At 43.8% G+C, this 9,728-nt stretch overlaps 2 protein-coding genes and 1 long non-coding RNA gene across 7 annotated transcripts in view; 1 reads left to right on the top strand and 2 right to left on the bottom strand.

The window, feature by feature from the left end:
* Nucleotides 1-1,866: 1,866 nt before the first annotated feature.
* Nucleotides 1,867-2,670, bottom strand: LOC139223797 (uncharacterized). Of its 2 annotated transcripts, XR_011586026.1 has the most exons (7): nt 2,627-2,670; nt 2,543-2,584; nt 2,459-2,500; nt 2,375-2,416; nt 2,207-2,332; nt 2,039-2,164; nt 1,867-1,996 (listed from the first exon to the last, which is right to left on the bottom strand). It is a non-coding gene; the product is annotated as an uncharacterized lncRNA (long non-coding RNA). The 2 variants fall into 2 exon arrangements; XR_011586027.1 differs by lacking the exons at nt 2,375-2,416; nt 2,459-2,500; nt 2,543-2,584 and having other exon boundaries at nt 2,627-2,669.
* A 129-nt stretch (nt 2,671-2,799) lies between these two features.
* Nucleotides 2,800-5,033, top strand: LOC139223402 (lectin-like). Its single transcript, XM_070855318.1, has 4 exons — nt 2,800-3,027; nt 3,160-3,297; nt 4,031-4,142; nt 4,829-5,033. Exons 1-4 carry the CDS (start codon nt 2,800-2,802, stop codon nt 4,900-4,902), a joined length of 552 nt encoding a protein of 183 aa, XP_070711419.1. The 3' UTR covers nt 4,903-5,033.
* A 1,764-nt stretch (nt 5,034-6,797) lies between these two features.
* The window catches only part of nbeal1 (neurobeachin-like 1), a 37,477-nt gene continuing 34,546 nt past the window's right edge, over nt 6,798-9,728 (bottom strand). For 2 of the 4 annotated variants that reach the window (XM_070855911.1, XM_070855912.1), the window contains 4 exons: nt 9,224-9,385; nt 8,988-9,136; nt 8,762-8,897; nt 6,798-7,702 (listed from right to left, as the gene is read on the bottom strand). In XM_070855911.1, coding sequence (XP_070712012.1) covers nt 7,613-7,702; nt 8,762-8,897; nt 8,988-9,136; nt 9,224-9,385 — 537 coding nt within the window. In that variant the 3' untranslated portion in view covers nt 6,798-7,612. Of the gene's footprint in view, nt 7,703-8,599; nt 8,898-8,987; nt 9,137-9,223; nt 9,386-9,728 lie in introns of those variants that run through there. The other 2 variants (XM_070855909.1, XM_070855910.1) reach the window with 1 other exon arrangement.

Raw genomic sequence — 9,728 nt, 5'->3', positions numbered from 1 at the left:
AGTCTGTTCACATCTGTGAACTCTCTTGCCTCGTTCCCAAATATTGATTGAACTACCCTCGATTAAACCGAGTGTCATTCACCTTCAACGTATTTAGAAACAACAGGATGTGTAAAGCACAAAAGGATGTCAAAGAAAAGCGGCCATTTTGTCCCATGACTGGATGTCAGAGGTCGACTGTTGACGGCCTGCTGTCAGCTTTGTGCTCAAACCCTTATCGAGCAAGACGTGAGGGCAAAGTGCATCAAATAACTCATCACATCCATTAATAATCTCAACGTGTTACTGGCAGGGTTGGGCTTTATGACCAACACAGTGATATATGAACGAGCTGCTCGGTGTTCGGCCATCACTGCTATCTCAGGTAAGCGGCGCACGACCTGACACACCGTCTTAAAGGCTAAAAAGACGTCTGAGGAAATGTGTTGTTTAATCTGATGTTTCCAGGATGTTCAAGCTAGTGCTGCTGCTCCTGACGCTGTCAGGTAAGACTTCTGTTTGACTTTTGTTCTTTTCAGACATCAGCAACAATTCTTAACAAATCTTTTCTGTGCAAGCATTTCTTTTGCTGCATGACTTATTGAATGCTTTCATTTTCAGATGATGTCTTTCTTCCGTGCAATCATATACACTTTGTTTTTCATGATCATTTTTTGGGTTTCAACATCACATTCCAAAATTGGAATCAATAAAATCTAGTAGAAATGTTTTGCAGCTACATTAATAACTGCTTATAAAATGATTGTTGTTTCAAATGCAACATTTCGATTTCCAATTACAAAACATGAATACCTTAGAAATTTAGCTAAACATATTGATTCCTTTGTTCATTTTTGAATGATTTGTTGCTTTGGTAGTCTTGACTGTGGCAAACAGCGTCTGACTTGCACTGAAATGACACTTTTACCATTAATGATTCATTTCTCTGTGACGTGTATACCTCTAACAGTTACATGTCTGTCAACTGGCAAGGAGATTTGTTTCATCTGCAAGTGTGTATTCAAAGACTTCAATCACCAGGTTTACCTTTCTGCCTGCATGTGAGCATCTCTGACACTCAATAACAGGATGTGCAACCGACTCGGTGGCCCTCGTTTCTTTGACAATTTACTCTTTGGGCCCTTATACAAACCCAAACGACACCCTTCGCAGGCCTCCAGGCCATCCCGCTTGCGGTCCCTAGACGTTTGCAGAAGACGTCTTCCGCCCACCGGCTCTCTGATGGATTTCGACAGGGCACTGAGCGCTCTGACACCCGTGAACCACTTCCTGGAGGCTTCCGACAAGGTACCGAGCCCTCCAGGAGAATCCTCGTGGACCTAAACACCGGCTTGGTGCAGGAACACATCAGTGAGATGGAAAGGAGAGTGGGTCAGTATACAATCAAATCCAATCAAGAACTCATTGCTTTAACCCATTTGGTTTACTTTTACTTTTTTGGTCTCATTTGGCCATCTTATTAAGGGCACTTGGCAAATATGCTAATTCAACTTCCAAATTAATTGACTTCAAACTAAATAACTGGTGCAATGACAAATGTTTTGGTTTTCTCTTGTATATTTCCTCTTTTAGCTTTCATGCCTTCTCTGGGAAATGGATATGGAGAAATGCAGAGAAGACACTGGCTGACAGACAAGGGTGAGGGAACCATAAAGTGAAACTGTCAAACCATAACAAGAGATGACCAAGATACAGCAGAGATGTCTGTGCTTACAGATGGAGGTGTCCATCACATTCTATATGTCAAAATCTACTGGATCAATTACTTAGTTAAACAAGCTGGATAATCTAAAGGCCCTCTGTCTTCCAGTCCCTGTTGACGTCCCAGTCCAGAAGAATGGTGGTGGTTGGGTCCGGTTGGAGGAACCTTCTGCTCCTCATCTCTCAGATGGTTTTAGGCAGGGAACTGAACCCATGAAATCTATCCCAGATGGCTTTAGACAGGGAACTGAACCCATGAAATCTATCCCAGATGGTTTTAGACAGGGAACTGAACCTGTCCGTAAGGTCCCAGAAGGTTTTAGGCAGGGAACCGAACCCTTAATGTCCATCTCAGCTGGTTTCAGACAGGGAACTGAACCTGTCCGTAAGGTCCCAGAAGGTTTTAGACAGGGAACCGAACCCTTAATGTCCATCTCAGCTGGTTTCAGACAGGGAACTGAACCTGTCCGTAAGGTCCCAGAAGGTTTTAGGCAGGGAACCGAACCCTTAATGTCCATCTCAGCTGGTTTCAGACAGGGAACTGAACCTGTCCGTAAGGTCCCAGAAGGTTTTAGACAGGGAACCGAACCCTTAATGTCCATCTCAGCTGGTTTCAGACAGGGAACTGAACCTGTCCGTAAGGTCCCAGAAGGTTTTAGGCAGGGAACCGAACCCTTAATGTCCATCTCAGCTGGTTTCAGACAGGGAACTGAACCTGTCCGTAAGGTCCCAGAAGGTTTTAGGCAGGGAACCGAACCCTTAATGTCCATCTCAGCTGGTTTCAGACAGGGAACTGAACCTGTCCGTAAGGTCCCAGAAGGTTTTAGGCAGGGAACCGAACCCTTAATGTCCATCTCAGCTGGTTTCAGACAGGGAACTGAACCTGTCCATAAGGTCCCAGAAGGTTTTAGACAGGGAACCGAACCCTTAATGTCCATCTCAGCTGGTTTCAGACAGGGAACTGAACCTGTCCGTAAGGTCCCAGATGGTTTTAGGCAGGGAACGGAACCCTTAATGTCCATCTCAGCTGGTTTCAGACAGGGAACTGAACCTGTCCGTAAGATCTCAGCTGGTTTTAGACAGGGAACGGAACCCTTAATGTCCATCTCAGCTGGTTTCAGACAGGGAACTGAACCTGTCCGTAAGATCCCAGATGGTTTTAGGCAGGGAACTGAGCGCGTTCTTACAATCCACAAGGGCTTTAGACAGGGAACTGAACCCTCTGCATCCAGGATCAAAACACACACCGTGGCGTGTAAGGGAGAGGTCGTCGGTGGAAACTGTTATGAGTTCAACCCCGCACCGCTGGCCTTCCAACGTGCACAGGTTAGACTCAGTTAAACTTGCAGTGGTGAGTCCGCATCACTGGTGCTGTTCTGTTTCCAAAACCTCCCCTCACTAAAACTTCTTGCCACTACATATTCAATCTCACACTTTTTGGTGTCCTTTGTCCTCCAGGCCTTATGCAGAGCGCTCGCCCCAAATGCTGAGCTTGCATCTGTAACAAATGGTGATTTGCATTCCCGCCTGGTCTCCCTGGTGACCAAGGGTGGCGAGAGCAGCCCTGTGTTGACCTGGCTGGGTGCCATGGTCAAGGCAAGTTCCTCTCATTAAGTCAACTATTGGTATTTTCAAACACACTGGTTTTTTGGGGTTGAAAATATGCACTCATGTGGTAGCCATGAAACCATCCCATCAATATCACTAACTGCTGTCTGTCTGTCCTAAAAACATCTTGAAAACTTCACTCCCACTAGATTCTCTTTTAAGAAAAACGAGTAACATTAGAATCTTAGAAAGACGTTATGGAAAACTAATTCATACCACCTACTTCATTCGTGTAATCGTGTGCTTACTGACTGTGACGCCAACGGTCTGGTCGTGTTCTGTTGCACCGAATGGAGGCCAAGGAGAGTGCCATCAGATATGTTATCAACAGGACAGATAATGTTATTCTTACCTTGGTAAAACATTGACCTTTGAACTTTTATTTTAAAATGTTCCATCTGTACTGTCACTACATGAGGCCAGGAAGCAAAAAAAACTCACTACAACAGTAAAACGCTTCTTGTGCATTCACTACCTTTATACTTTAAGCACATTTTGCTGGCAAGACTTCTGTACTTTTACTCAACAATCTCAGGACATGACTTTCATTTTTAACAGTTACATATTTAGTGTACTGCTACTTTTACTTGTGTTAATTATCTGAATATTTTCATATTTCTGTATACTCTATGTTATAAAGTTCACTTCAAGTTTAATAACAAAATTACTGTTTTGTCAAACTTTGATGTGTCATATACTGTATGTGTGTGGCACACCTCAGAACCAGCAGGGATTGTGGGTAGATGGATCAGAGTGGAGATACAGCGACTGGATGCCAGGTCACCCCAACATTCAAACTGATAAACCAGTCTGTGTGGAGATGTTCAAGATAGGTAAAAGCTGCACTCACACACCACAGACACAAATTAACACACTGTATCATAGAAAAAAGATACACACAAGTTGTTAGAAAAAAAAAAAACATTAAACATTTAACTCTCGAGCATTTAAATGCACCCTTGTTTGTTTCATTAAGCTACCTTATGGTGGCTGATATTAAGTCATGCTACCAAACTTGACACAAATTGCTCAACAGATGCTACCGACTTTAGGACTTCTCTGATAAAATACACATCAGCCTACGTTTACTTCCATATCACTTTTTTGTCTTAACACTATTGTGCTAAATACATGTATTTTTGAGAGGCATGTGTTGTTAAGTCACAGCTTTAGCTGCACTTTCATTAAAGGGTTATGGAATAAGGAAGCTCAGATAAGGGAAAGTTAATAAGATACTCAAATACAACTGTAAAACTATAAACTTGTATAAAGGTATCTTTGCCCTGTGGCACTAAGGTCAACCTAACAATCTCCCTCAACATGTTTTGTCTTTGTTTCATCAACACAATTACACAACATTTTTAGATGACCTCAATAGCACACATACCTTAAATACCACTAACCACATCTGCTGGGTTCAGTAGCATTTTTACTAAATGCTCTTACAAATATCTAAGGAATGTGCAAGTTATGTTGGACGAGCCAATGAGTCTTGACAAATCCCTTGCATTTTTGGCAGATGAGAGCTGGTGGACGGCGGCTGACTGTGACCTGGAGAGAGCGTCCATCTGCTCGTACCCGATCACTGCGTGAAAAACACAAAGGCACAAAAAGTTGATTGGTTTCCTCCTGAAAATTCTTAACCATCTTTCTCACAGTCAATATTGTTTCCATTAGTTGGGACCAAAATGTGGCTGCTTTTTCTTCAATCTCCTTCAATAAAACTGGGCATAATGACCGTGTGTTTGTCTCTTTTATATGTGTAAGATGAGGACAAATGAAGACATTTTTTACTTACCTTTCTCTTCTTTTCGGTGTTTACAGTAAAGACCTCAAAAGACAATTCGTATAACCCATTTAAATTTAGACAAGACTTTAATGATCATTTTCCACTTGTGTATACAAAGCAGTTTGTACAGATTAAGGAGCCGAGTTAAAACAATTTGTTACAATTTAGTACCTGGAAAGTGCAAAAGTACATTTCAAATACACTGAAATAAAAATCATGCTGTACATTATATACTGTATTCATAAATAATCACAGATATACACACATCCATTTGGTGACAGTCACAGAGAATGTTGCTAAGACACAAAATAGTACTTTTGGATTTTTGCCTTGAAGTCCCATATTCTTGGTTCCCGTTGAAACTGTGGAGGTTTAATTTCTGGAATGCTGCTTTCATTGGATTGACGGAAACGTCAGGGATGATAAGCCTCGGTAATGACAGAAACCTAGCTCTATGTTAACACCACACTGGGATAAAGGCACTCCGTTTGTTGCAGTCGTGGAACAACTTAAACAGTGGTCTTGTCTGAATGACAAAAGGGGATGAAGGACAAAAAAAATAATAAATGTATGCACCGTTCACAGAAATCTCTTAAAGAAGGACACAGATTGGTCTTTGCACTCCACCTTGCTGTGACATTTAAATAAAAACGAAAGAAAAATTACAAAAAACACTAGAGCAAACGTGCGTCCAATGCTGAACCCATGACTGAGCCAAAACAATCAAGGGCTGCCATGGTTCACTGAATCAGACATATCGACATGTACGATGAAATCAAGAATTTGGCTATAAAACAGAAACATCCGTCGGTGACATGTTCTCTCTCACACACACACACAAACGCACTCAATCCGATACACACACAGGCATGGTGCAAAAATATTAATCACACAGTGTCGTCCACAGGAGCTTTGGACTGTGGTGCTTTTGTGATTCTGATATTATAGACTGAAGAAATCTCATTCACACAAACAACACGTCTTAAGCAACCTAAATGAGGCGTGCAAACCTTCTTGATGCCCCATAAAAAACTAAGAAACAAACTCCTCTGATATCAGTCACTTCACAATGAGCAGGAAGGAGAATGACATGTAAAGACAACAAAGGATGATAGTTTGAGGCAGTGATGAGAGCTGAAGAATGCTGGAGTGGGAGGAGGAGGAGGGGGGGGGTACATTTACTGCCCTGGCTAAGCTATAGGAAGACTAAAGATAGAGGGCTGGCTGAGAAACCGATACGGGACAGAAAAGCAGGAAGAAAACATCGACAGCCACCCGATGAAGGAGCTGTATTGCTGTTAACACTGACATCTCATAAAGCCCTTGAGGATTTCTTCTCTCTCCTTCTTTTACAGTCAGAAGAGTTTAAAATATGCCATACTGGTGTCTGTGGTCAAGAGACAAAATGTGACTTAAAAAACTGCTACTTTGACTTATAAATAAACATGGATTCAAGTAACTTAAAAACATTCGATGAAGCCGTTAGGTGACTTTGACTTGTTTTTTTGTGTGCTGCTGTGAGAAATCCTCACATGGAAGCTTCTTTTGTGTTTGAGAATGTAGTGTTTTGCCTGTAGTGACGATATTCTTATTCATAAATGATATGCAAATGTTAAAGTCAGACGCTACATTGCCCTCTTCTTAAACAAAACAACTACGCTGTATCCAAGTCTAAAAAAAAAAAAATAACCCTCTCCATCGCTGTGTCTGATACCTAATCTCAAAATGGATTGAAAATGCCATGCATACATACCATATATGCATAAAATCTGTCAAAAAGACAAAAAGAAAAACAAAGAAATACACAATACAAAACAAATGAAAATCACACACACATAGATATAAAAACGCATAGGAAAGGCAGAGAGTTTGGTCTTGTGAGCGATGGAGTCGTCTTACTGCATAAGGCTGCCGAGTGGCAGCTTTGAGGCAACCGTGAAACATCTCGGCCTACGGAGCACAGGCCCGCCTGTCTGCATCCGAGGCAAACTAAGGGGGACAAAAAGGCCACTTCAAACTATATTTTGAGATTTGGAGCATGGAAATAGAGTACGCACTCATTCTCTCTCTCTTTTTCTCTATCTCACTCACACACACACACAGTGCCTATTTCAACAGGCTCCTGTGGGAGGAAAAGTGATGTCAAAGTGATGATGACTAGCTCAGGGACTAAGAGAGAAGTCGTGCTGTTTGGGTGTGGGGTGGTGGCGGTGCTGAGGCTGCCGCTGCTTCTGGATTTAGAGTCCGGCGCCGGCGCCCTACACTCAATCCAAAGCGGGAAAACACACACAGAAAAACATGGATATGCAGATTTTGTGATGCTTAATTCTTTCAACATTCAGCTGCCCACCACCCATTACACTGTGGAAATGTGCTGGAGGGGGTTCAGACAGAATGAAGCAACCTGTTTGGTGAATGACGGGTATGGAGGCAAACGGGGTGACGGGAATGTGGGATGTGCGCGGAGGGGAGGGTTCGAGGCCGGGGGACCGGGGTGGGTCGCTTGTGGCCGCGTTAGATGTTGTACGCCGTCTCCCCCGAGGAGATCTGGGTCAGTCTCTTGCTGGAGCCCCACAGCTTCCGTGTGATCTGGCCCGAGCGCATCTGAGAAGAGTGGAGGAAGAGGAGGAGGACGAAGAGGAATGGAGGAGGAAAGGGGGAGTGGGGAAAGAAAAGTGTAAAGTCAAAGGAAAAGGGGAAAAAAGGAGGAGGGATATGATTCATGAGTGATTGATTAGTTAATTGGAGCTTGATTGACTTGTGAAGCTTTGTGAGGCATTAGAGAAAAAAATCAAAGCCCGATTCACTTTGGTGACTCAGTTGGAAGAGAAAAAATGAAAAGCAGAAACGTGCGATGATTCACATCAAACTATTCTGAGGAGGATTGCCTGGATCGCTCTCAGACATCTACACTAACATACTATTTACATTATCAAAACACTCAAGTCTATCTTGGCGCTAGATTATTAGTTTGCATTATTAGATTGTAGCTACACTGTTAATATGGCTTGAGTTTGCAGAAGCGGAATTAGTGTTAACTTTGTTTCACAGCATATTTGTTATAGTTGGAGAGCACACTCAAACACGTAAGATAATGACACTTCAGGTAAACAGCAGGGGAGTTTATCCCAGATCGATGGCCAAATCAAGTCAAATATTGCACAGATGCCAATTTCTTTGAAAAAACTGAATGAGGTAAGCACAACAACTTCTTTTCATGTCACAGTTGTGGTTCTAGTAGCCACCGTGTCTGCTCAGCTGTGCGCTGAAGGAATGTGTTAAATCTGCGTGGCTCAGGTGGAAGTGTGTGTGTGGTTAGGGAGGAATGAGGCCAAATGACTTCGTGGGGGCGACAACCATCCCTGAGAAGGAGAGGTGACTGTGGCTTAAAAGGTCTTTGAGGACAATGAAGCCGAGCATTGCGACGCAGGTGACGTGTGCGGCGGGTTCGTCTGTGTGTGAGATCTACAGCAATGGAGAGGGAGGAAGGGACTAGAGCTGCTAGGGCTTCTGGGAACTGGAAGTGGGGCTGAACACCAGCTGGTCGCGCTGGTGCAGCAGGCGGGTTGGAGAGCGAGCTCGAAGCGGGGCCAGCAGAGGGGAGGCCATGAGCGGCGATCCCTCCAGGCTCTGAGCGATGTAGTTCCTCAGCGAGTTCTTTACCTCCGCCGGCTTGCCCACGCCCACGATGATCAGCTTGCCGTCCTCCAGGCCCACCAGCACGTGGCTCTGCTCCTTGGTGACCGAGACGCAACGCACCGGCACCCGCATGGCCATGGGCTCCGTACACAGAGACAGGCTGCGCGGGACAAACAATTATTTCTAGAATGTCCGATGAAATCGATTTCACTTTTTCGATCTGATACTTGTAACGTGAGTGGGACTTTACCTGTAGAGGTCACGGATGGACAGGTATCCCTGCTCGCTGCCGATGACGACGTACTCCCCTGAAACACGCATATCAGTCACCTGCTCCTTCAGAGGCTGACTGCAGAGGTGCTTCCCATTCACAGAGTAAAGATGGAGAGCGTTTTTATCCTGGGGAGAAAGAAAAAAAACACTTGAAAAATAAAATATCCTTCTTTTCCTGTGTGTACTATGTGTGGGAAAAAAACGTCCATGTACCTTGAGTGTTGCTTTCCCCTCGAGGCAGGTGTGGACCAGCAAGTGACCCTCCCAGGATACGGCCAGGTGGAGGATGGAGAGCGGCAGGGAGCTCTCGCACGGCGGTCGCAAGCAGCGCATGTACTGACCCCGACGCACCGTGTGGATGATCACTGTCCCGTCCTAGGGCGCAGCGAGTGAAAGCGTGTGTTCAACGACGCGCAAAAACACACACACAGTTTTTCATCCATCTACGCTTCAATTTTGGTCATCAAATACCTCACGCCAATAGCTGTCAGTTTTCTCTAGATTCCTCTAGTAATCATTTAGCTTCTACTAAAATAACATCAAACTTTTATTCAAAGCATACTGCTAATTAGAAAAAACGGTTCAGTCAGCTGTAAAGGTTGTGAAATTCTAAATGTTCATTTTCTGAAATTAAACTGAAATTGGTGCTGTATTTTGTTGGCAGAGCTTAAAATGCAAGTTCACTGTCATTTCACTTTAAAAGGAATCAAAGCCGCTG

Source organism: Pempheris klunzingeri, chromosome 24 (assembly GCF_042242105.1).
Source record: "Pempheris klunzingeri isolate RE-2024b chromosome 24, fPemKlu1.hap1, whole genome shotgun sequence".
In the NCBI taxonomy this organism is placed as follows: Eukaryota; Metazoa; Chordata; class Actinopteri; order Acropomatiformes; family Pempheridae; genus Pempheris; species Pempheris klunzingeri.
This window is presented reverse-complemented; position numbering and strand designations above follow the sequence as displayed.

Excerpts from the sequence above, each read along its gene's own strand:
- LOC139223402 (XM_070855318.1), top strand. The coding sequence starts at position 2,800 with ATGTCCATCTCAGCTGGTTTCAGACAGGGAACTGAACCTGTCCGTAAG. Across the intron at positions 3,298-4,030 it reads GGCTGGGTGCCATGGTCAAG|AACCAGCAGGGATTGTGGGT; the intron begins GCAAGTTCCTCT and ends GGCACACCTCAG. Across the intron at positions 4,143-4,828 it reads TGTGGAGATGTTCAAGATAG|ATGAGAGCTGGTGGACGGCG; the intron begins GTAAAAGCTGCA and ends CATTTTTGGCAG.